The sequence below is a fragment of the Diorhabda carinulata genome, chromosome X (genome assembly GCF_026250575.1).
Source record: "Diorhabda carinulata isolate Delta chromosome X, icDioCari1.1, whole genome shotgun sequence".
NCBI classification, from domain to species: Eukaryota; Metazoa; Arthropoda; class Insecta; order Coleoptera; family Chrysomelidae; genus Diorhabda; species Diorhabda carinulata.
In genome coordinates this window covers 37,596,992-37,617,400 of record NC_079472.1, presented here as the reverse complement: position 1 = coordinate 37,617,400, position 20,409 = coordinate 37,596,992, and the positions used below count along the sequence as shown (strand labels likewise).

The 20,409-nt window shown below is 32.4% G+C and overlaps 2 protein-coding genes across 6 annotated transcripts in view; one reads left to right on the top strand and one right to left on the bottom strand.

Annotated features, from left to right (window-relative positions):
• Positions 1-4,172: 4,172 nt before the first annotated feature.
• On the top strand, positions 4,173-8,530 carry LOC130900830 (cysteine and histidine-rich domain-containing protein morgana). The gene is made up of 6 exons (XM_057811724.1): positions 4,173-4,399; positions 4,540-4,790; positions 4,884-5,031; positions 5,186-5,346; positions 7,391-7,585; positions 8,105-8,530. Exons 1-6 carry the CDS (start codon positions 4,321-4,323, stop codon positions 8,291-8,293), a joined length of 1,023 nt encoding a protein of 340 aa, XP_057667707.1. The 5' UTR covers positions 4,173-4,320; the 3' UTR covers positions 8,294-8,530.
• A 4,840-nt stretch (positions 8,531-13,370) lies between these two features.
• Positions 13,371-20,409, bottom strand: part of LOC130901290 (uncharacterized) — a 164,185-nt gene continuing 157,146 nt past the window's right edge. For 4 of the 5 annotated variants that reach the window (XM_057812515.1, XM_057812519.1, XM_057812518.1 and 1 more), the window contains 5 exons: positions 20,033-20,332; positions 19,285-19,413; positions 17,919-18,271; positions 16,204-17,837; positions 13,371-16,044 (listed from right to left, as the gene is read on the bottom strand). In XM_057812515.1, the coding sequence (XP_057668498.1) occupies positions 13,592-16,044; positions 16,204-17,837; positions 17,919-18,271; positions 19,285-19,413; positions 20,033-20,332 (4,869 nt within the window). In that variant the 3' untranslated portion in view covers positions 13,371-13,591. The remainder of the gene's footprint in view (positions 16,045-16,203; positions 17,838-17,918; positions 18,272-19,284; positions 19,414-20,032; positions 20,333-20,409) is intronic. The other variant, XM_057812517.1, reaches the window with a different exon arrangement.

The following is a 20,409-nucleotide window of genomic DNA, read 5'->3' as shown; positions in this document are numbered from 1 at the left end:
TTAATAAATAAAATATTATAATAAATATATTTTCGACCTGGCCCACCTACGAATTCAAAATTTAATATATGGCCCCCTAGAAAACGTTATATATATATATATATATATATATATATATATATATATATATATCTCATCAGAATAGAATTAAGAAAAACATTTATTCAAAATTAATAAGTGGAAATACCTAACTTCCAAAGATTTCCTAAAAGCACAACATAGAATAGGTAAAGATAAAAACGCCAAAGAAACAAAGTCCAGCATCGATGAAGTAAACGTATGCAAATAGCATGTTACTGCAAGAAAATGTAATTTATAATGAAGCAGTTAAAACAGAACCTGTTGCTGCAAATAAAGAAACTGAAAATGGTAAACAATATATCAATGTATCTATTTCTAACAATGGTTGGGCTCATTCCTTCATTAAAAAGACAAAATTAGAAAATAAACATGAAATATCGATACCAATTCTGTAATTCTCTAGTACTAAAAATTATATTGCAAACAAACAAATAGTTGTTTCTAAAAAAAGTTTTTCGTTTCAATTAGACTTAAAATCAAGACAATTTATTCACAGAAATGTGAATAAAAAGGTTGAAATTTTGAAGAATTTAAATTATATCCTCAAAATTTTTGTTTTTTCTTCATATTTATTTTTCTATACTGTCCCACTTTTAATTTTTCTTAAATCTATTTTAGTTCCTCTCGATGTTTTTTTTTTCATTTATGAAAATTATAGTACTTCTTACTTATTGTATATTTACTTTGGTAATTTTTGAAACCTTGATTCAGGACACTGAAGATAAAATCTAATCTTTAGATATCAACAAAAGTCAACTCAATTATAATCAAACTTATCAAGAAAGTTAACAAGGCAATTTATTCTTGAAAACTAAGAACCATTACTACCTGGAAGGTAATTTGTTTACAAGTCGAGAGAACTCCTAGAGGTACAATGATTAGATATTTTCAAATATATTTATGCCAAAGAAAATGAAACAAATATATATTCATAATACGAGTGGAAACTGAAAGTATACACCTTAATCCATAGACTAGTGATAATCTTTGAGTAATCAAATTTTAAGTATATTAAATATTGAAGTGGAGTTTTTTTTCTTCGATTGAGTGCTATAAATTGTTGCGAGAGACATATGTCTATCTCGTGCGCGTGTTTTTAAGTGGTGTAAGCGCTTTAGTGAGGGCCAAAAGAGCACTGAAGATGACCAGCGTCCAGGTCGCCCTGTGACTTAGAGAAGTTAGAAAAAGATCTGCTTTGAAAGGGACACGATTTGAGTCGATGAAAGCGGTAAAGCAAAAAACGGTAGAACTCCTAAAGACCCTCACCAAAGAAGACTTCCAGCACTGCTTCGATCAATAGAAAAAACCTATGGAAATTTTTATAATATAACCCTTTTTCGTAACCAGTCTCGTTATTTAATAGCCAGACCTTGTAGTTTCAAGATTATTACTTTTATGTTTGTAATGCCAGGGAAAAATTTTCTGCTATAAGTATAATTCGTAACGACCAATTTAAGTTGTCTAAATAAATTTTGGATGAAAATAAAACAAGAAGATAAACTTTAATACTAAGCTAATTAAAAGCAAAAAAATCATTTGTAACCTAATAATCAACTAATCACTCTCTCCGACACATTCGGCTCTGGTAAACAGTCCCGGATTTTTTCACTACATTTCAAAGATTTGTAGTAGTTATAGTAAGTCTTAGGTATTATACACATTTTTTGAAATTCTTAAAACTTTGCATTAGAAATAGGCAGCTGATCATTGTAGGACTTGTTTATTGTAACTTTTCTGGGACGTTTATTTTTGGAAAAATATACTTCCTTAAAATCTTTATCTATGTAATTGGTTTAAAAAAAAAATTTGTTGGTTCATCGTTCACATAGCGAAGCCATAAACTTTGCGCCATGAAATTTGATGCATATTAAATGACTGTGTGATGAATGTCTTAAAAACAAAATAATCTTCGTACGACAGATTTTTCACTACAAAAGACCATGGCCTTGTCCTTGCACTACTAATAATTTGTGTCCAACCTTCTGCAGAATACACTGAAACCTATTTGGCTTGTACTTCTATTTTTGAATTTTTTGTGACCAGTTTTAAAAAATTTATGGTCTATTATATTATCTATTATCTATCTATTTATACTCTAATATTATTTTGGTGTGCGAGAATGTAATTGTGAATGCAATAAGAGATTTCAACTGATCCTCTTTTTCCTCGAGTTTCCTCCCAAACATAACAACGAACATTTTGGTTGCCTAAGTTGTAAACTGTCGCATTATAAATGGCTTACACGTATTTTCTCAAATAAACAATTTGACCTGCTGGGTCTTTCGATGTTGTAAGGTCTGAATTAAAAGTTAGACCTTCTATATTTTCCTTTGCAATTTTTTTTGTCATCCCTGGACTTGCGAGCTAATTCTTTTCTTCGTAAATATCCTTGAAATGTTTTTCAATTTTTATTCTTTCAGTTTCAGTCATTTTCTTTTGCTCTAAAAACACTTTTTGCACAGATCTTTTTTCGGTCTAAATTATATTCTCTTAAAACTCTTTATTTTTCTAAAGAAACTAAACTTATAATTTTTTCTGCTCGCATATTTCTTTATACATTGCACACAACGGAAATATTTAAAGAGGGATCAAGGTACTTTTTTTGTGAAAAGCTTTTGCATTAATGCTAGAAAACGGCGGGAAATAGAGAATATGCTCTCTAATCAACTGCTCATTATTACTGCCAGTACCGGTTTTAGCACTATTAGCACCCTAGACGAAAATTCTACGGCACCACTCAACTGCTGTTCAAATCTATACGAAAAAAGGACAAAACATTTACGAAGATAACCATTTTTATATCCATTTATTTAAAAAAAAATCAATAAAATTTGACTTTGTTAGCCTGGTCGAGATTTTTTATTAAGTTATCAAAGTAGACGCTTTCAGCAATTTCATTTTCGAGTGACAAAGTGTCTGGAAAATTGAAGAATGTCGAAATTTAATATGAATCCAATTTAATCTTTGATAACTCTTGAGGGATTGAATAAATAAAAAAATTTTTAGGAATATTTTTTGTATACATCTTGACAATTCCAAAATCTCCTGCCCATCGTGTGTTACAAAATTTCAAATTCCAAAAGAAAGTTGTTCATTGAAATAGGAAATTAATTTAAAGAGTTCTGATTTCCATGCTATTTTTCCAATAACATTTTCGGTATAAGAAAACAAAAATCTTCGATTTTTTAAACAGTCTTGTGTTTATCTCTAGTTGCGGATTACCGTCCTTCCTGCTCAGCTCTCTTTTCAACAGTTGTTAAAAAGAAATAGATAATGGATGCAGTACAACGGCAGCACACACTATAAAAGATGTAATATTGGTTGTATAAATCACAATAGAACAAAATTTCATTATATCAATGAAGTTCAACTTTTACGATGCGCATTATATTCATAAATCAGATCTGAAGGCCGAGTCAAAATTTGTTTTCAATTTTAACCAGCTTACCTATTTTACTAGCACTAAATTTAATATTCTATATGAATAGCCAGAGTTACAATCTATACACTGGAAATTTTGTTTTTTCAGTTTTCTTTTGAGCTTTAATGACCAAAAGTTGACAATCGAATTTTTACCCTAACTACCTTCATCATCTGATTTTATGTTTTTTTGGACTAAACTTAAAAATAGATCCTTTTAACCAATTATCGAAAAATGTGAGATATTTCCTTCTCTTTAATACCCCACTCAAATTCAAAAGGCCACAACTACACAAGAAACTTAAAGGTGGCGAGTGAAGCTGACCGCAATAGAAACAGCCAATGAGCTCTATTCTCCAAAAGCCCATTTTACCTATATGTTTTCAAAAATATATACCACAACTGGTTTAACATACATTGTGCCATCGATATTCAAAATCTGCTAATTTGCATTTATATATTCAATTTGAAGTTTTTTTTGTTGAAAAGAGGGAATTACGGCAATAATATATTTAGTATCTATCTTGTCTAACTATTTATAGTTTGTTTCAACATAAAGGATGGAATTTAGAAAATAGCGTTAATTGGCCATTTGAATTACGCTTGTCACACCGAACACGGTATCCTCTTCATGTAACTGTACCCTAAGCTGATTTCGTGTCATCTCTTTTGTCATATACTCTTAACTGTCAGTGCGTGAAAATTGTGACGCATAACCATATAAAGTAAATTTTCTTGGAATTAAAAGTTTTTTTGAATTTTGAGATTAAAAATAACTCCTTTATAAGTTTGCTTCAATCATATCATAAGTAATTTAAAATGGCAGACGAAACAATTTTACTACAATGCTATAATAGAGGATGCGGTCAAAAGTATGATCCAAATAATAATAAAGATGGTAAGTGAGGTTAGGTTTTCTAGAAAAAGCTGGTATATACCTTGGAATATCTACTTCAAATTAAATTAACAAATATTAATAGAGAGATACTCTTCGCCTAATTATTTGTAAAAAACTCATATAAATCTATAATTACATAGATTCTTGCAGACATCACCCGGGCCAGCCAGTTTTTCATGATGCTTATAAAGGATGGGGTTGCTGTAATAAAAAATGTACTGATTTTACGGAGTTCCTGAATATAAAAGGTTGTACTTTATCTAAACACTCAAATATAAAACCAATAGAACCAGAAAAGCCTAAAATAAGAGAGGAGGATGAGAGCAAAGTTATTGAAGTTAAACCAATTATTCCAACTGCTTTAGAAAGGCCACCTTTTAGCACGCCTTTAGTAAGTAATTTATTTCTCACGTGAATAAGAGCAATATTGCTATATTTTATTAACTATGAATATTACAATTTTCTGTTAAAAATTTTATTATAGGTTATAATGAAACCAGAAATAGCACCATCCCTTCAACAGCAACTCAAAACACTTGAAACCAAACAACAAATAAATTCAACTGAAAACACTGGAGAAATACCTGCAGGTACAACTTGCAAAAATGGGGGTTGTGCAGTAACTTATGAGGGTAAGTTTGGAAATTTTTCATTCAATTTTAATATAGGATATAGCTAACGATGCTGGGAAGATGTGCTTGAAGCTCAATATGAAAACTTGGTAACTATTCATTTTTTTTTAAATGAACTAAATGATAATTATCTATAAATTTGATATTTTTGAAGGTCCACATACCAATGAAACTGTTTGCACTTATCATCCTGGTGTTCCAATATTTCACGAAGGATTGAAATATTGGTCATGTTGTCAGAAGAGAACTACAGATTTCACTGCCTTTTTGGGTCAAATAGGCTGTGAAACAGGTGCACACTTGTGGAAAAAAGATGTAAGTTTCTATTTTTACATTGACTACTACACTGTTAAAATGAAAATATTAAATAATAAACCTTAGTGACTCATGATGTTCTATTTAAATTACAAAACATGTGCTTAGTTGTTAATAAAGGATAGAATATGTGACAAGTTGCTAAAATATGAAATTTACAAGTTGTTTCAGTGATTGGATTATGTTGTGTTTCCACTGGATATGGAACTATTTTTATTTGATCATGTTTCACTAATCTGCAACTACACTTTTGGTTCAAATTGAATAATAGGAACTTGTTTTTTTGACTTTCCTCCAATATTACAATTGAAAAAATTCTTTTCAAGGTTTCTCCATTGCTAGTTGTAATTCTGACAAAAAATGAGTTGGCAGATGATAAATATAAGCATAACCTATTGTTTAGACCCCCTCAAGGAGCCTTTGGTGAGGGATCCCAGTTGTTGTCCTCCTCGGGTGCGCATATATGTTGGCATTGAAGGCTCCAAGGAGGACGTTGCAAGACTCATTTTTAGGACTTAATCCAAGCCTGAAGCAATCTTGCAGAGGGATGAATGGCACCTCTGCTAGAACGATCCAATCTTCATCTGCCCAATGTCGGCTCCAGGGTAAAACAGCTGCTGAGTTTCATTGACACTGTAACTAGGGCCATCATGAGGTCTCCATTCGGCAATGGAACCAAGCACTGCAATTTCTCCCTTTTCAGCTGGTTAGGAATAATACACCAATTTGTTGAAAGGTTCAAGCTATAGCCATTTACTATGAACTACTGTCTGGTATGAATAGAATCAAATATCTAATAATACACATGTTATTCTATTGGAATGTTAACATGACTGTTAGATGAAACAGTACAGTGACTCCTTGAGAACTTAATAAATGTTTTCACATCAAGATAATTTGTATACAAAATTCATATATCCATGTTACACAAATATTAGAAGATATTTATGATCCATTAATGTCGAAAATGTTGAAAGTCAAAGTTTCCTACAAAAAAAAAATAAACTCATTTTTGTGTATATAACTATTTTGGAAGGACTCATAGTTGGTCTCTATTTTTTTGTTTGTGTCAATTATTTCTTTTTTTTTCTATTTGTGCTTCAGCCCCTGATTCTTTTTAATCTTATATGTGCCTAAATTTTGCTTATAGAAATAAATGCCAGTTTATTAATCTTAAGGAACTAGTACAGGTTATAAGGGTAAAAAATGGGTCATAAGTAAATATTTTCTTTATTATAATTCCGTATAAAACTTTTTGTTTATTATTTTTTGATAAAATGTTAAAAGTTTCTTTTTTTTTCCATTTTATTTTTTGGAGGACCCCAAGTTGAGACTGCATTATAGCCTCGAGATAAACTCGAATTTGGAACAAAAAATTCAAAAATCTTTTTAAAGAAGGTTTCTTGATTTACCAGCTTTGAATAAAAAAACGGAAAAAAAAACAAAATGGCGGCTGTAAAAAGCAATATGTAAAATTAACGTTTTTTTCGCTTTTTTTCCCATGGCGAATTTTTTTACATTTTTCTGGCAAATTACAGTGAAATACAACAAATCAAATAAAACACAACAAAATCTGTCAATTGGTTACAAAGAATAACTAAGTGCAGATTAAAAAATTTCATTTTGAGCAAAATGGGTTTTAAGTTTAAAGAGCAGCTGTCAATCACTCCAAACTGCTTGTAGAGCACCAAAAATACGTGTGCACTTTAACTATCAAAATTTTCATATTTCGAATTTTGCAATGAAATTTTAGGAGATGTTTTTTGAAAGTAAAAGGATTCGAAAAATAAAAAAAAAATTTTAAAAACTATAACCTGTACTAGTCCCTTAAACATAATACTTCCTTTCTCCCCTAATATATTTCAGAGTATTTTCGTTTCTTCATATGTCCAGTTTATCTTCCCCTGCTTTATTGACTATCAATGTTTTGCTTCTGCAGGTTACTATTACTACTACTTATTATTGCTTTGTCTTTTCTGATTATATTCTATGAATCTATTATTTTATTTATTAATTCTAGTTGTTTATTAATTATTATTTTCAGACAGGAGACAATACAACAGTTCAGTGTCGATGGGATTTCCACCAAACTGGTTCTCATGTGGTGGTTTCCATATATGCCAAAGAATACAATCCCGCAGAAAGTGTAGTGAAGTTGAATCCAATAAGAATGTATGCTAAATTAGTTTTTCCCCTACAGTCGAATGCTATGTTCCTGTTAGATGTTGAACTAAAAGGAGTAAGTAATATAAATAAATAATATTACTACAGTCACATATAGATTCTTGTGTAAAATGTGTAATTGAGCCAATCAAGATAAAAAGCATTTCAAAATTATCTTGTACATTTTTATTCATAATAAATAAAATATACTCGCCCTTAAAATAATTTATCTATTCAAAAGTTTATGAAGTTTTCTCATAAATTTATTTTTTTTTAATTTGATTTCATTAATTTTTGTCTTATATCATAGATTAATTCATAAGAAACCTAGTATTTATAATTTTAAGAAAATGGGCGTTCTTAATTTTATACAGGATGATATAAAGTGTCTATTACTCTAATGTTAGAACCTTGCATGGTATGTCATTGTTATTACTATGTTTCACATACATTTACCAACAATATAAATTGGAATTCAAAATAACAATTTTATTTATTTAAGAGTAAACTTTATCAATGTTCTAACAGAATCGATAAATTTTACTGTGTACATAAATTGTTTTTGGAAACCATTCAGAATAAAACATATTTCTAGATTGTAAATGTGGAAGCTAGTCAAGTTACGATGTATGGAACAAAAGTAGAAATTAAAATGAAGAAAGCTCAACCTGGAAGCTGGAGTAAATTAGGAACTGAAGTAACACAAGAAAAAGCACAACAGGTGAATATGGGAACAGAAAAAATCATACCGGCTGTCGAAGCTGTGAGCTTAGACGACTTATAAAAAATAATATTGCATATAGTATAAGTTTTCAAAATAGGAATAAGTTGATAATTTTTCTGAATCAACATCATTATGTTTATGATCATATGCAAAGAAATTATGTTTGATGACAGACTTTTGTTTAAATTCTGTATTAGTATTGTGGAAGATATACTTGATCAACAATTTTTATTTAGTTATTTTTTAACAGAATGTATAAATATTTTATATACAAAAATATATTTTCATGAAAATAAATGTTTTATTACTTATATTTAATAATGTGTATAAATTACTCCATAGTAGGGTGGGCCAAAAAATTTTGTTTAGGAAATTAAAATCAAGTATTGACCAATACTTGAATCGTATATTTCTCAAAGTTGAGAAAAATATAAATATCTAAACCAAGCCCTTTTTTGACATAATAATTTCCTATTTGAAATTATTTAATTGTAAAAATATTGTAGAAATGTATCCCAACCAGAAATACAACCTCTTGTGTGTAACTCCTGATGGGAACCATTAAGATCTGTTAATCATCTGATTGGGTGATACTTAGCTATCTTACTTAAGGATTATTGTATTCATTAAGATTTATGGTACACTATCCTAATGGGGACCCACATCATAGTTAATTGACTCCAAGTGTTCCTTAGACACTTAATTCCATTTGCGCGTATTTTATATCGATGTGACTCTAACGACCATACATATAATTATGAATAGCCTTTTGTACAATACAATTTTACTATTTAAAAGCGTTACTCGTTGAAGATCAAATTAACAGCGAATACATTCGTGATTGGTGCAATCAAGATGTTTAGATGGAGATTAGTAGATAGTAACCGGTGCTAAGGACAGTAAAGAAGATGACGATATAACTCACAAAACATCATGTACCGACGTGCGATCGACGCTGCACTCGCTTTCATAGAGCAACAAGAAGAGTGTACGCCACACGACATCCTGTCTATACAGCCTTGGCGCAACATTGCATCGTCTAAGCGAGGGAAGAAGTTATTTCAGAAGAAGATCAAAGACTTTTTTAAGAAATAATCTGTTATCACTTACTTACAGATCTGTAATTGTGATTATTATATGTTTTTGCTTCCAATAAACCAGTTTGGTAACCTTTCACGGGGTTTCACGTATTTTTTACCATAAATGAACTTAACCTTCGATTTTTCCGGTATCCGAGGTGGTCCCGGCCCAATTACCTCTGGAATATTTATATCTATAATCGAATTTATACAAGAATATTTCCAACTGGACATTGGCTACCTGATTTTTTATTTCTATCGTATTACTCTACCTGGGTGATTCCGTTCTAACTGTGATATTCAATGTCCTGTATTGTTTTTTTGTACTAGTCATTAATTAATAATCAATTTATAAAAATTTTGTGTTAATTGAATAATTAAGATATTTAAACATTATTTTTATACAATATAACTTGCCACTTAAAGAAAACTTATACTACATCACTTGAATGTCAGTACCGTGTCATGTCCATTCCTAGAATTTACCGATAAATTATTAATTTTTTTTGTCGTAACAAATGGTTTAAACTAATTACCTTATAAATTCTAATGTTTATGATCAAACTGAGGAAAATTGATGCACTTGTTGTTTAATATCTTAAGTTACCATGTCAGTACCGTGTCATGTCCATTCCTAGAATTTACCGATAAATTATTAATTTTTTTTGTCGTAACAAATGATTTAAACTAATTACCTTATAAATTCTAATGTTTATGATCAAACTGAGGAAAATTGATGCACTTGTTGTTTAATATCTTAAGTTACCATGTCAGTACCGTGTCATGTCCATTCCTAGAATTTACCGATAAATTATTAATTTTTTTTGTCGTAACAAATGATTTAAACTAATTACCTTATAAATTCTAATGTTTATGATCAAACTGAGGAAAATTGATGCACTTGTTGTTTAATATCTTAAGTTACCATGTCAGTACCGTGTCATGTCCATTCCTAGAATTTACCGATAAATTATTAATTTTTTTTGTCGTAACAAATGATTTAAACTAATTACCTTATAAATTCTAATGTTTATGATCAAACTGAGGAAAATTGATGCACTTGTTGTTTAATATCTTAAGTTACCATGTCAGTACCGTGGATAAATGAGTCAGTACCGTGGAACTCAAAATCCGACATTTGTGTCTTGCTCGTGATACTTTGAAGTTGTAGTAAATTCCTCTTAGAGTTTTATTTTTACAGTAAAATAGATGAATAATATGCATAAAAAAGTTAGAAAAGTTAAATTTCAAAATCTTGAAATTTTGAATACAAAAAATCACAGTTAGAACGGAATCACCCACCTGCGCATGCATGTTCGTTGCATCGCAGAGCGGGGGATGTACCAGTGCTGAACTAACAAGAATTTTGTCAAAATTGATGTGTATTATATGTAATATGTACATCAAGTAAGTTTATGAGAAAAGTCTTTCTCAAATTATTTATTATTCTAAAAATAAATATTTATATTTACCCCTGCACTATGACGTAATTTGTAATGAAAAAATAACTTCACGTACATATAATGTAAAAATACACTTTGAGAAGTTGCATTCTTATCTCAGCATGTTAACAGATGAAGAAAGAAAAGCTTATTTTTTGCAAAAGAAAAATGAGAATATTTACCAAAGCAGTGTTTTGGCTGCTGGTTTTCAAATTCCGAATTACATTGCTAGTCATGGGAAACCTCTTTCAGAAGGAGAATTTATAAAAGACGCTCTTAGAATGTAGCGCTCCCTCTTTGCTGATTTAAAAGAAAAAAACTTGATCACAAAGCGTATAAATGAGTTACCTATAAGTTGCAATACAATTAAGGATCGACTAATAGGATTAGAAAAAAATATTTCTTCGCAAATACATAGCGACTTAAATGTATTCAACTGCTTTAGATGATATCAATGATCTAAATAGTTATGCACAATTTTTAGCAGTTTCTGCTCTATATAAGTCAGGAAATATGATGAAAGAAGAGTTAATGAAACTAATAACGTTGAAAGGGAAGTTTACCGGTCTTGATATTTTTAAAGAATTTGATACTGTATTTAATGAAATTAATATTGACTTACAAAAAATAGTTTGTGTAACAGACTATGCACCTTGTATGGTAGGGAAAAACATTGGATTTATTTATCATCTTAAGCAAAATGTTTCACATTTTCTGATTCAATTTCATTGTACAGTTGAACATCGTAAATCCGGACTTCTATAACGCGGAATATCTAAAATCTGGACTGATTCGTTCGTATTGTAATTTTCAACTCCTGTATTCGACATCATACATATCGATATCATGAAGAATATGTTGCCTTAAGACCTATAATTATACTTCTGCAAAAAGGAGGAGACAATAATCAAGCATCGAATTATCGCCCAATTGCACTCCTTCCCACGTTATCTAAGATCATAGAAAGATTGGTCAAAAAGAGGTTTTCATCATTTCTGTTTAAATATAAAATACTACCCATAAATTTGGGTTTTTAAGTAGCAAATGCACAAGTGATGCTAAATTCTCCCTCCTAAATAATGTCTACCTTAGCCTAAACAGCCATCACTCCACTGCAATAGCTTTTTGTGATTTTTCTAAGGCTTTCGATTATGTTAATCATAATATTTTAATCAGCAAATTGCATCACTACAGTTTCAAGGGATCACCTCTCGCATGGTTTGAGTCAAACCTTACCAATATAAGTTAGCTTGTAAGGGTTGATACAACGATGTCATCTTGCAAGCCAATAGAATGTGGAGTGCCTAAAAGCTCAGTACTAGGCCCTATTGTTTTTCTTCTGTTTATAAACGACATCGCTTATGTAGACATCAGTGGTAAAATATTCTAATCTCTGTCTCAACATATCTCAAACCAAAGGTTTATCATACAAAAATATATTATAGCTTTATTTATTAAATAACACCACAATTGATGTCGTTGAATCTGTAAAATTCTTAGGGCTTGTTGAGGACAAGTCCTTGGAATGGGAGTTACATATTGCCGCCTCATCTAAAAAATTAAGTTTCGCCTGCTTTGCTCTGAGATCAGTTTCAAAAGAACTGAACTTAACTTAACTTAACTCGTTAACAGTCTATTATTCCCTTAGTCGAATCTCCGATATGCACTTCCCTTTTGGGGTACGTGTGGTGGGACTCCACCGTTTTAAGCAGCTTCAGGTCTTACAAAAAACAGTGCAGTTATTCTGGAAACAATGATCCAAAGACTACCTCAACAGCGGTCAAGATGGCAGACCAGGTCCCGCGATACCATCCAGCAAAACAGCTTGGTTCTACTTTTTGATGACAAATGCCCTCCATTATAATGGAAACTTGGTATGGTCGTCGAGCTTCACAAGAACAGTGATGATTTAGTTCGAACTGTGACAGTGTGTACGCAGTTAGGACTCTCGATGCGCGCTGTACAACGACTTTGTGTTCTCCCAATTTATGAATACTAATTTTGTTAAAGTACTGTTTGATCGTTAAACGAAGGATTTATTATTTGTGTATTTTGAAAGTCTATGGCCTTCCAAGGGTGCTGGCATGTCCGTACTTAGTGATTCGCCGTCGTAGTAGTTTACACAGATACAGTCCACTTTTGGTTGCCTAATAGTAGGCGACCTATGATTTCAATGCTACTGAAGAATCTCTGTACACTCGTGAGATGGCAGGAGCGAAGAATGCGTGAATACAAGAACGAAAACGCATAAGAAGAGACATTGACTTTTTTTAATTTAAGTTTGAGTTAAGTTGAATAAAGTACTTTGTTTTCTCAAACGGCGAATCACTGCAATCACCACACCGTATTTTATATTTTATGATGTGTGAAGCAAGGTTTATAAACATTTGCTAGTAACCCACCTGTGTGCACAGAAAATTGTGTGTGAACTACAGCCAGACACGTCTGTGAACTGACGCACTGCGTTATCAATTTGCGTAGATGTTTTCAATCTTGTAGATTATAAAACTACGTGCTGTGCTGCGTCAACTCACGCGTGCTATACGTGTCCCAATTTTCGTCTTGCCTTATGGTTAAAGAATGAAAGTGGCAGTTTTTTATAATAAAAACACATAATTCATTGAAGATATTTACTAATACAAAGAATAAAAGGTAGATATGTACTAAAATTATGTCATATAATGCATAAAAATTTCAATTGTGAGCTAAAATTTGAGATCTGTTTATATGCATTAAACATTTATAAAAAAAACTTATATAAAACTTTGTAACATTTGAACAGAATATCACATTTTACAACAAAATTCACAGGCCTATGTACAATTCATAAATAAATGTTAACTTTTCGGTTTAAACCTCGACATGTAAAACTCACAATCCTGACAATACAAATTCGATGCTACTACATTCTTTTTTCTGCATAAATTACACTTAGTTTTGTCCGTAGGTACACTATTGTTCGCATTATTCACTATAATTGGAGTAACGACTGCCCAAGGTGTTGGAGATTCTGCTCCTTTAGTGCCAGCTTCGAAACTAACAGTTTTCTTTAAATTTTTAGCTTGCGGCACAGGCTGATATGGCGACATCTTATGTACATCTTCGGGATGATAAGGTGGTATCCTTTGGTAAACATCCATTGGTACCCTTTGATATGTAGAGTTTTGTGCGTCGTAATCATTTGAAACCCTCTGATAAATATTTAATTGATCTGAGGGTTGAGACATCCTTTGTTCTGCAGGTTGAGGAACTCTTTGATAGGGTGAACTTTGGGGATACGAATCATTAGGATATCGGGAGTAATTTTCTGGAGGTACTCTTTGATAATATTGGTCGTAGCCGTTTCGGTATGGAAGTTGACTGTAGTTTTGAGGCACGGGAGGAGACTGATAAGGAGTATGACAATTCATAGGACTAGGATTTGTTACTCTAGATTGACCTTGACGAACAGCGTGAGCATACTGTGGAGATTTATTGTTATTGTAGCTGTAATAAGCAGCATAAGCAGCGGAATTTGGCGGGATGGTTTGATATGGCGATTGTTTTGAAGTAGGATTTGAATACTGAGTGGCGTTAGTAACATATTGTTGTTCATCAAGTCCATTTTGATAATGATACTGATTGTGAGAAGTATCTTGATACATTTCCACAGGATAGACGGGTCTATTATGGGAATCATTTTGCCTATTAAGCTGTGGCTGATCAGCTTGTGAATTTGATCTGTTGATTTGAGGATTATCTTCTTGTGAGTTTTGTCTAATAGGTTGAGGATGCTGTCTATAGTATTGCGAATCATTTGCAGAACTTTGTCTGTGAAGTGGCGGGTGTGTACCTGGAATATTTTGTCTTACATGTTGTGGAACATCATTTGGAATATTTTGTCTATGTAGTTGTGGTGAGTGTTGCATGGCGTAGTGTTGTGCATAACCATTTTGTTGATTATTGTATAGTGGTTGGGGAGATTGTCTATATCCAAGTACTTCAGGTACTTGCTTCGCGACATCTGCTCTTTTAACATACATTGGTTGATTTTGTGATGCAGCTTCTTCTTTTTTAGTTTCGTTTTCTTTTAGTGACATTATTTCTTGTCTTATGGCAGCAGTTTCTGGTTTATTCATTGCTGTTCTTAAAACTCTCTCTAAAATAGGGTTCGGAATAAAACTGTCATCTTCTTGTTCATCAGCTGTTGCTACAAGTATTACTTGATCACAGAATGACACACTCTTTTTCTTCGGCAATCTTCTTCTACTATCATCATTTATACTAATATCAGAAGTCTGATTTAATGTCTTGTGGACAACTGCATTTAGCATTTCTACTTCCCTCAATTCTTCTGCTATTTGTTCAGGTGCTATAGTTTCTAATTCTTCCCTTTTTTTCATTGAAAGAACGCCATTGTTGTCGTTTTTAACAGGGTCATGTTTCAAAGTTTGCTTCAACTCTTGGACTTCAAATCGAGATGCTAAATCTTTTACAGATTGTTTGTTATCCCCTTGAGGATATCTCTGAGTATTAACTACATCTGTGCCTTCATTAATAGTATCTGCTTGATTTCTTTTATTTCTTAGAGCTGCTTGTTTAGCTTGTAATTCTTTTAACCACGTTTCACCTGAAGATTTTGGAGCAATACTTATTTTGTGTATATCAGATTCCTGTGAGAGAATCTGTTGCCGTTTATTTTGCAGTTGCATTAGTAAAGTACTCGGTTGTGCAATTTGCTGTAGATGTTCATCTAATGCTGATAAATCGAGAGGAGAAGGTGGTGGTGGAAATTCTTCACTTGCCTGTCTAGAATGAACCACAGAACCCATTGGACTTGGATAAGGTGGTAGATCAAAAGTTTGTACTGTAGTATGAGTGGCTGGGAGACAGTCGACTTCGTCTATGCCACTGGAATTCATCGAGTTTCCTTCGTGGTGAACGTCGGCAGTGGTAATAACCGTGTTGCAACTAGTAGAAAAGCTTTCATCACTAAACGATTCATCTTTATAATATGGTAATGATACGGGAGCTTGATATCTATAGTCTTGTTGGTAGTACCTGTTTTGAGGTTGTTGATTCTCTTCACCAACTTCTGATCCGTTCAACTTAGATGTACTAAGCTGTGAAGTAGTTCTGAGAGGAGGAGGAGGTGGTACTTTTGCCATTGTTAGAATTTTACCGGCACTTCCATGAAAACTCTTTCTCATCAACTTGCTTCTTTCTAAATTAGGATTTGGATTATTTCCAGTAAATTCTAAATGACCTTCAGACAAGTAACCATTTATACTAGGAGGATTTTCTAGCGAACCTGAAACAAAATACATTTTCTTGTTGATATATGATTTTTATTAGTACAACTTTTGATAAATAACATTAAACTTGTATTAGATTGAGCAGATAATTTTGGAATTGAAGTAATTTTTGTTTGTGTCTAAAAAAAAGAATAAAATATAGAAAAAATATTCACCTTTTAAACATAGACTACTATCATCTACTGTGACAGTTGCAGGTTTGACAGAATTGTCTTCTACAGAATTTGTATCAGTCAGGTCTGGCATACTTCTGTTTTTGCGTTTGATCAATCCACCCATTAATAATTTTCGTCGAATTTTATGTTGCTTCTTAGATTTACCATCTTTATCTTTCTCTTTTTCTTCCTTTTCCTTGGCTTTCTTCAATGTATCCTTTCCAGTGACGATTTCTGGAGCAATAGAAAAATCTCCTCTAGAAAGCTTATTTCTATCTTCACTGCGTGATCTTTTTTCTTTCCCTTTTTGATCTTTATTTTTATTTCTTGAAAATATGAATCTGGACTCCCTTACAGGTGGTTTATCATATAGCATATACTCTTCATCCTCCACACTTGTGTTAGATAACTTAGCTTTTAAAGCATCTTTCTTTTTGGGTAAAGTAGCGTATATTTCAATACTCTTTGTTGATTGAGTTTTTTCCTTTTCAGGAATCAATATTTCTTTGCTGTTTTGTCTAGAATGATTACTTTTATCTCTAGAATTTTGTCTTGAATGTCTTCCACTACTGCTGCTGCCCTCTCTAGTGTGTCTTATTTCTGGTTGTGCATCTTTGCTAGTGGGGTTAGGCACTTGTGTCATTCTTCTGTGAAGACTCCTGGCTCTCATTATACAAGTATTATGCTTCATTCTAGCTAATGTTAACGTTTGGGGATTATTGTACGGAGCATTCATAGCGGCTCTAGCTTTTGTAGCGGCAGCGTTGCAAAGAGCTAAAGCTAAAACAAGATCGTGTTCATCTTCTAATTGTCGGGATTTTATTAAAAGTTCATCGGCTTCGTCGCAAAGAACATCGCAACTGGGAGAGTTTTGATTTAAACTCATATTGTTGTAATCTTCAGGAATTTTAGCTAAATGTCCCATTTTCATTAGATGTTGTAATGTAGTCACAGTTGAACTGTCGTTTGACGATAGAGAATATGAATCGTATCCAGCATCATATATTCCGCTACTACTACTGGAGTAATCAGTTTTAGTTCTAGTAGGGCTTCCTGGAACGCTGCCTCCATTACTGGGAACTTTACCAACAAGATATAGATAAGGATTTTCCATTGTAGTTGAAGAAGATGATGAAGCACTGTTTCTATCTCCACTCCAATTACCACTGTCACGTCTTCTTGGTACATTCAAATGGTCTGGAATGTTGATACCTTCCATGCCAGATGAAGATCCATTACTCAATGTTCTATGTATCTGAGGTTTTCCAAAATCCAAGGTTTTCCTACTAACATATTCAGGATCTTTTTTGTTTATACATCCATCAACTACATCAACATCTTGATGTTGGGAAATATTATTCTGAATAACAGCCAAATTTTGATAGTCATTATATGGTCTAGGTAATGGAGGTTTCTGATTTATAGATGAACCGTCTGGATTAGGTGTTATGGCACGTCTAGTTGTTCCTATCACCGGTTTCTCAGGACTTGGTGTAACTGATCTGCGAATCAGAGATTGTGGTGGTTTCTTATTCACTTTATCGTTTTGCATTGGAGTTATTTGCTTTGGAGCGTTTTCTGTATTAACTGGCGTTCCATCCGGTAGGGCATAAAGAAGCAGGAGGGGTTGATACCTAAAAAAAAGATTATATTTTTAAAAATATAAATTTAATAAGAATAAAAAATAATTATGAATATTTAAACTAGTTTCTTACCTTCCTTTTCGGCATTTCTCAACAACCTGCTCCCATCTTGGTCCAACTTCTCGGACAGTTGCATCGTCGAAATAAATCCATACTCTGAGTTTGGTGTGGAAGAAAAATGTCGAGTAATGTTTACCATAATACGTTACGACACCAACTAAATTATGAACTGATACGTCCGCCCATCGACTATCGACTACTGTATTAAAAACGTCTCCAAGTCTTAAGGAGGTTCCAATTGTTGAAAATACTTCCATTATATGTTCTAGCGTTGGTCTTTCGGAGTTCCATACTAGACCAATTGATACTATTTCGGGGCGATTCATTAATGTACGACCTATTTGGATGACGGCTCCACAAGCACTCTGTAAATAAAAGTAAAGATGTAAAGAAGAAAATAGGAAAAACTTTTATTTTGAATAGTTAAACGCGAGGTAGGATAAAATTGTGTCCACTGCTATGAAGTTGAATATTTAAAAAAATCATGATGATTGAGTGGAATTTACCACAAAGGTGTCACAATACAAATTTAAGAATAATTATATGGGCTTTACCATGTATCAGGTGTACATATAGGGTGTTCCATTTAAAATTCCAAAGTTGATGTCTATACTGAAGAATTGGGACACCGTTTATAATCCAAAAGTCAATAATCTGAAGTTTTTTGATAACTCTTACAGGTTTTGAAAAAACTATATGGGTCACCTTATGTTTGACACTCTGTACCCTTTGCCATTAGCAATGAAGTAAATTATGGCATAAAAGTTGTCTCAATATTGTAATGATGAAATTACTTCACACGTACAAGAATTTAATTTTAGCTAATGGGACTCGAAATTTCGGCCATCTTCTATGCAACATCCTCGATCTGTTTCTAATTCTCTTGCTTGGTATTCGGGGTATAGAAGCGTGGTTGCCAAATATCAATTTTGGATGAGTTTCATATTAGTTATTATTAGATGTTGGCTGTTAGTGACGTTTTATTTAAAAATAAGTTTCCCTACAGTAGCTAATAGATCTAGTTTGACCAATAAATATTTAATGTGTCAGTTGGGTAAGAATCTGATGAATCATTCTTTATTTTTTGTTAATTCAGGCAATGAACAATATATTCAAAAATATAGAAAAAATGGTATCAGAAAGAATAAATAGAAAGGTTACTGATACAAATAGACAACATTCTAAAGTGAAACATTACAAATAAACAACAAACTGATTTGAAACTTCATAAAGTATTTGCATTATGGTGCCATCTGTGGTTTTATTATTTTCCTTTAGATCATGTATTTAACAAAAAATGCTCTTTAACGCTATGTATTTAAAGAGTTTTCAATCAATGAGACAACGAATTGTAATTGAAGAGAAATATAGAACTTACTGGACAAGTTCTGACATCTCCCATATTGCCTGCTTTTCTTAAAAGTTGTCCAAATGGCTCAGAATTACCCCTTCCTCCATTTGCACGTACCTGGTACACTAAGGTTGACGTCGAGACATAATGAACCATCTGAAATAAATGAAATAATATTAATTGTACATTGAAAAACATTAACACTTGACGTAATTGACATTGAAATCAAACCAAAAGCTGGGAAGGTTATGGCTTTAATATTGTTCATCCACCAAAAGGGAGATATAATCAATAGCGAATACTACATAGAGTTGTTGGATGCAATGCATTGCAAAAATCAAAAAACGGCCTCATATGTCTAATAAATAACCACCGATTACACTTCGAATTGCTACCTCATCCGTCGTATAGTCAAGATCTGGCCCCCAGTGACTACTGACTATTCACTGTTCTTAAAAAATCCTAGCCGATAAGGAATTCAGCTCAAATGAAGATACAATTGCTGAAACTAAAGCCTATTTTGAGGAAAAATATAAATCCTTCTACAATCACGACTTCGATCAGTTAGAGAAGCGTTAGAAATATTGTGTTGCTCTTGAAGGAGATTACAATTGATTTTTGGAAAAAATGTCATAGTTAGCCACACGACTTATTAAGTAATGTGTTAAGTTTCTTTTCAGAATAGGAGATTTAACAAATATATAAAATGTTAATAGTTTTTCTATAATTCTAACTAAGATATATTTCCATTCTAAATAATTGAAGTATAACTTACTTGTGTGTAAGATAGTGGTTCTGAGGTGGCACCGCAAGCTGCACAAACGCTTTGTTCCACTAAAGTCATGGCAAACTTCTGATGTGGGATACAATGTCTTGCATTACACATATCCTCGGCTTCGCCTTGTGCTATGTGCATATGGATGCGTAAAAGCATATTTTCGAAGCACTCAGCTGCATCGTCCATAAACCCCAACTGAAATCTATTTTGATCGAAGAAACTTTCCGCTAACGCCCTGCGTAACGTATCAGGAGGCAAAGCTGTTTCGGTCGAGAATTGAAGTTGAGAAAACAACTCCTGAAAAAAAAAACAAAATAATGTTATTCAATTTGATAAGAATTTTTGTTATTGCGTTTTTATTACAAATTATTGGT

Coding starts and splice junctions, on each gene's coding strand:
- LOC130900830 (XM_057811724.1), top strand. CDS start 4,321: ATGGCAGACGAAACAATTTTACTACAATGCTATAATAGAGGATGCGGT. Junction 4,400..4,539: donor TCCAAATAATAATAAAGATG/GTAAGTGAGGTT, acceptor ATAATTACATAG/ATTCTTGCAGACATCACCCG. Junction 5,347..7,390: donor CACACTTGTGGAAAAAAGAT/GTAAGTTTCTAT, acceptor TATTATTTTCAG/ACAGGAGACAATACAACAGT.